This window comes from Eurypyga helias, unplaced genomic scaffold (assembly GCF_000690775.1).
Source record: "Eurypyga helias isolate BGI_N326 unplaced genomic scaffold, ASM69077v1 scaffold3231, whole genome shotgun sequence".
NCBI classification, from domain to species: Eukaryota; Metazoa; Chordata; class Aves; order Eurypygiformes; family Eurypygidae; genus Eurypyga; species Eurypyga helias.
The window spans coordinates 11,679-17,283 of NW_010228791.1; the positions used below are offsets into that span (position 1 = coordinate 11,679).

The 5,605-nt window shown below is 46.5% G+C and overlaps 1 protein-coding gene across 1 annotated transcript in view; it reads right to left on the minus strand.

Moving 5' to 3' along the window:
- Nucleotides 1-1,845: 1,845 nt before the first annotated feature.
- The window catches only part of NPHP3 (nephronophthisis 3 (adolescent)), a gene marked incomplete at its 5' end in the record, with an annotated part of 27,213 nt that continues 23,453 nt past the window's right edge, over nt 1,846-5,605 (minus strand). The window contains 4 exons of the mRNA XM_010160130.1: nt 1,846-2,026; nt 2,222-2,337; nt 3,205-3,330; nt 4,758-4,998. Of these exons, the coding sequence (XP_010158432.1) occupies nt 1,846-2,026; nt 2,222-2,337; nt 3,205-3,330; nt 4,758-4,998 (664 nt within the window). The remainder of the gene's footprint in view (nt 2,027-2,221; nt 2,338-3,204; nt 3,331-4,757; nt 4,999-5,605) is intronic.

A 5,605-nucleotide genomic window follows, 5' to 3' on the forward strand; every position in this document is an offset into this window, starting at 1 on the left:
GCAGCCAGTTCTCTTTGGGCAGACAGAGTAAGCGTGTGGGTTCCTCACCCTCTTAGCAGATCCCAACCACCCATGGTCCAGTAGCAGTGTTTTGGGACTGCGGGGTTTTTATCCTTCCCAAAACAACCCTGCAACCTGTGAATAACTCAGAGAGGAGTGGCTCAAGGGAAGAACAGTTCAGAACTGGAAGTCACTAAATGGGAAAAGGCTGATAACAGTGCTGAAGGTCTAGGAAGTAGCTGCTTATTTAAGCCAGCAACATCTAGCAAAACTGTTCAGGAGAACAAGATGCATCCTTATACCTGGTAAAACTGGGACAGGTGACAAGCTACACCAGATACCTGCTACTTCATAACAGGGGCTTCAGGGGGGGAACTGCCTGGCCTGAGAACAGCAGGTAGCCGAAACACAGAAGAAGGTTGAAGTTTCAGGGGTTTCTTTGGTCCTCTCACCCCTCTCCTTAGGCAGCAGTGATACTGCAAAGAAACCTCCCAGTTCTCAAAACTTTCCAAGGTGGCTGGAGTACAGTGGGAAAACTGCTGCCTTGGTGAAAACCCCCTTTTCTGTCCCAAGAGGAAAATATCCAGAGAGCTATTGCGAAGGGTCAACTCGCTGCTGCCACCTCCAAGAGCTGGTTTTGATTTTTTCTTCCACTAAATGTTAAAAGTTTGGGTTGTGTATTTGTTCTGTCGCTTTTATTTACAGTTTCTTTGGCCGAATCACAGTCCTACCAAGACAGTAAATTCCCTCTAGCCAGCGCAAGGGCCAGAAGGGGTTATAGGTAACTGGGATTAGCGACTGTGGAAGGCAAGTACCCCTTTGAGGTAGAAACCATTTACATTTCAAACGGGATCAAATAAATCTCCACATCAGATGCCTCTGAAATAGGGCAGTACAGTTTCAATCAGTTTTTCATGTACATTCCTTTTTACAAAGTCTTTTGTTGGCGTGTATTTAAATGGATTCATGGCTTTACGCCCAAACGAGAACAGACTTCTGATTGGTTCTGCCAGATGCCTCGGCTGTTGAGGAATAGAGCAGGTAGGTGTATGATTGGCATCACTTTATCGGATGGCAGACTTTTTTCCATTGTTGGGTTTTTCCAGCCAACACAAACATTCTTGTCTATTAAGGGACCGAGTGAGACTAAATAGCAGAAGCATTGCCAAAGGGTTAACAACAGGCAATCGGGTCACGATCACCTTCGTTCCGATTCCTCACCGAAGTATTCTTACCAACCAACAGCTTCAAGTGTCGGTGAGGGTACTTCTAGCTGTATCAGCCTCCCAGGGAGGCCAGTTACTTCTGCACAAGTCCCTGGAATCTGAGTTCGCTTGAACCTGCGGACGCCCTGCAGGTAAAGCTCTGGGTGGAAGCATATTTTGATTCTTTCCAAAATTCCTGTCTCTTCAGACTTTAAAAGCTTCTGAAAAGGCAGAAGGGAGTGATGAAACAAACCCACACAAATCCTCTAAGCCAGGCTGTAACAACACAGAGAGAACTACCCCAGGGAGTGTGTATAGATACACACGCACAGTTGGCTCAACCCATTACAGTCCTGGCGCTCAGGCTACGAGGTGTCAAACCCACACGGGTTGGGAGTCGGTTGTAACTACAGCTGGAAACTAAGACGTGTCTCTGCAGACACTGGAAGCAGCTCGCTTTGTACCGTCTGCAAAGTTAACACGGAAGGATTTCAAGCTTAAACATTTGTTTCCCTGTCATTCATGAAGACAGGTGTCAGTCCCAAAAGGGTATGTTTTCCGAGGGAAAATAGATTCACCTACGTGCTACGTCTGCTTTAAAACAGCAGCAGAGACTGACTTGCCTCTCAGCAGGTTTCTGTCACCTTTGTCCAGGCTCCAGGAAGACGTTTGGCAACAACGCACTTTTTAAGCTGAATGTATCCCCGCTCGACGAGTGCCGAGAAGTTGCTTTTCCGCCCATCAGCAAAGTCTCTGCTTCTTTTATTTCCATGGCTCTCTTGTAAAGTTCGGCTGCCTTCTCAAAGTCTCCCCCTTCGTAGCTTCGGAAAGAGTAAAACAAAAGTGAAACAAGTCGGTTAATTAATCTGGACTGCAATGCAGGCCGTGCTATCGACAGGGCGTACGTAAGGCGCTCCCCCTTCCTCCCGAGTACGCACGTCCAGCGCATTTTCTTTCACCTGGCGTTTTTTTTTTCCAGAAAATCGCTTCTCTAGGGCTGAAGCGTATTCGCTTACCTCAGCACAGCCAAGTTCTTCAGAGTCTCCCCCACGCGAGGATGCATGCGACCAAAGCTGTCCTCGTAAATCTTCAGCGCGCGTTCATAAAGCGGTAAAGCTTCAATCTGCTTTTTCTTTGGGCAGAGGAAAGCGGTTTGTTACAGGTGGGTATTGCACGTGCTGTTCGTTCGTGCACCAATGCGTCCTGTGTGCAAGCTCATGTGTGTTTAACCAGAAAGGTGCTTCAAGTTCTCGATACTGTCGGTGGACGAGGATGATAACTGGGATTGCCTAAGCAACTGGCTTGCACTGGCAAATGCAATTCCCACTCAAATAGTAACAGGCTCTGGAGTTCCTAGGAAGTTTTGAAAACCTCCACCCTGAAAGTCCTGAGTTACCAAACGCTCTTGAATTTTACCCGAGGCAGCTTTAATCCCTGTTTAAATTCAGATACGCAGAGCGCAGAAATAGAGAAACCAAGAAAACAACGTACAGCTCACTCCTGTTGGTGCTAAGTGAGGAACTGGGCAAGGTGACTGCACCTCCTTCAGCTCTCACGTTAGGTGTAGCCTAGAAAGTCTGCAGCCCTCTCAGATTTTCAGTTACTCGGAGCTGCAGATGCTCAAGGTGGGCGCTCTGTTCACAGAGGAGGATTGCATTCCCCTCCAGTCAGCGGTGAGGCTGTGTCCATAACCCCCCGAATGGTCGAAAATGCTGTACTCTAGCTCTAGTCTGACGGAGCATGTGGGCGGTGTGAACAATCGAAAAGAGCGTTAGCCCACCTGTTCTTGTGAAATACCAGTCACAGCAATTAGCAGTTCCCAACTTCCTTGCCAAATATCCTTTCAAGCTGTACAGTGGAACCTGAGAATCTGCAAGTCTCCTAAGGAAATCTCCTTTTAAATGTCATCGAGTTTTCTTGGTACCTTGAAGTACCAAGAAAAAAATCACAGAGCAGCCTAAGACAGGAAGGGCAGCCATGGAAGACATGACACACTCACCATCTGACAATAAAGGACAGCGAGGTTTACCAAGGCGGTCGCTACGCTGGGGTGTTTGGGGCCAAACGACTTCTGTCGAATTTCAACCGCGAGCTCGTACAGAGGAACGGCCTTGTCGAGTTTTCCCTAGAAATAACGGGGAAACAAAGATTCAGTTGGCTGGTTACAAACGGTAACCATTTCCAGTACCTGTTGCTTCCCATTCACCAGACTGAGGCTTTGGCTTCTTGACTTTGGTTTCTCTAAAACACTCCTCTCATGTTCTAACTAGTTTGACGACAGGTTTGTTTTTCCTCCAAATTTGAATCGGCTCAGACGTGAACTGGATACACTTCAGAAGTATGTTTAGGCTTCTGTCATCAGAATGTGAATCCTCACATTCAGTAGCAATTAGGAATTAAACACTGCGAACTTCAGTTGCATAATGGTTCGCTGCAGTTACAATACTCACATGAAATTTTCTCCTTACCCTGGCACAGTTTGCAGATGACCAGTAACTCTACTAGAATAAACACTTATCCATAAATAATTTTCATTTTCAACATCTGATTCCCCTCCCTTCTCTTCCTCCACTCTTCCCCATGTCACTAGTTGTCCATGAATTTTAATTTATGCCCCTTCACAGCAGCAAAGAGCTGTTTGAGGCAAATACCACGTGCTTCTGCAGTTTCTAGCAGCATCAGAATTAGAAACTGAAGTGAGCAGAGAATGTGTGACCCCAAACAACGTAACAGCAGTGCAACAAACAGAGGAGTATTTGATCCAAGGGATTATCTTCAAGGACTCTCTTTGAAGAATGGTAAAATGTGAAAATGTAAAAAGATTCTTGTCATTCTCTGAGTTTGACCTTGGTTCAACAGCTGGAAACCGTACATCACCCTACACTGATGATACCGAACGGTTAGGATGACCATCTGGAAACACAGATACTCATAAAACACTTGGAAATGATGAAACACAGAAGTTTATACTGCTGTTAACAGCATTCCCGGAATGCATTTCACAGGGAAGTAGTTCTCCTCTTTCCCGAACCAACATAAGCTGGAAGTGGCTCAGCCACACAGTTTATTTGTAAAGTACTGTAGCTCCCTCAACAGCCTTCAAGTTACTCTCAATCTGACTGTAAATTCAAAGTATTGTGTGAAAACTATTCCTACACCCTAAACCATCATTTTTCCATTCAGACACATCTGACCAAACTTTTTTACGGGATGTCACAGAGCAGACTGTGGAGGCCTCAAGTACAGATGGGAAGAGCTTCCCTCACCGCAGCCAAAACACAAGCTTTTAACCAAGCCAGAGATTCTTCGTGGTGACTACTGAGCGTGCAGGACACCACAGACATTATTCGTAGATCGGTCTCCTTCCAGCAAAGTGTGTGTTGAAAAGGCTACGGGGCTTTTTGGACAAACTGGGGCTGCTTGAATACACCTTTTATGCATGCGTGTAGGACACCAAGAGCTGACAAAGTTCCCACGCCCCATTCCTTTTGGACCGAAGACTGACAACGCGAGGCATTACAGTTAATTTAGGCGATGAGAAAAGGTGCTTACCGTCTTTTTGTAGAGCACTGCCAGGTGTTTCACGGTGTAAGCCAAGGAGGGGTGATCTGGAGCCAGTGCTCTCCTCCTGATGTCTAAAGCCTTTTCATAGAGTTGCTCTGCCTTGTCATAGTGCTTCTTCTCATTGTACAAGGCTGCCAGGTTGTTCAGAGACTGCGCGCAGTCTGGGTGGTCGTGTCCCAGCACTCTCTCTCGCATTTCCAAGGAGCGCTTCAGGAAAAGCTCCGCTGTCCTACAGAACACATTCCTTCAGCAACATTTTAAAGCCGGTAACGTGTACAGGCTGAAGTGGCCGTTTAATTTGGCCTTGGAAACTGCACGGATACTGACATCTGGTAACAGACTTGCCTCCGAATTAGCAAATACCAGAGCAGCAATTAATTTAATCAGTGAGGAACTATACATCCCAGACACAGCCCTGCCGTGTACACCAACTGCAAGAGCGTCAACAGAGAGCTGGGTAATATATTCCTGTGCAAACCTGGGGACCCTGTGGAGGACTGAAATGACAGTCTAGCAGATTTCAGCAAACATTACACTAACAGGTGTCCCTGTCTTTAATTCACCCTACACCTTCAGTTACACAAGTAATCCTTCCTTACGCAAAACATCTATTGACTCCAGGCAACTCCTCATAGTGGGCATGTACTCCCTCGGATACAGCAGGAGTGGAATGTGAGGTAAAGGTTCAGAGCACATCACATCTTTCTCAAGTGACTTCAGAAAATACAGAACATATTACAGGGTTCTGCAGAGCTTTCGTCAAATCACAGAATGGTTTGGGTTGGAAGGGACCTTAGAGACCATCCAGTTCCAACCCCCCTGCCATAGGCAGGGGA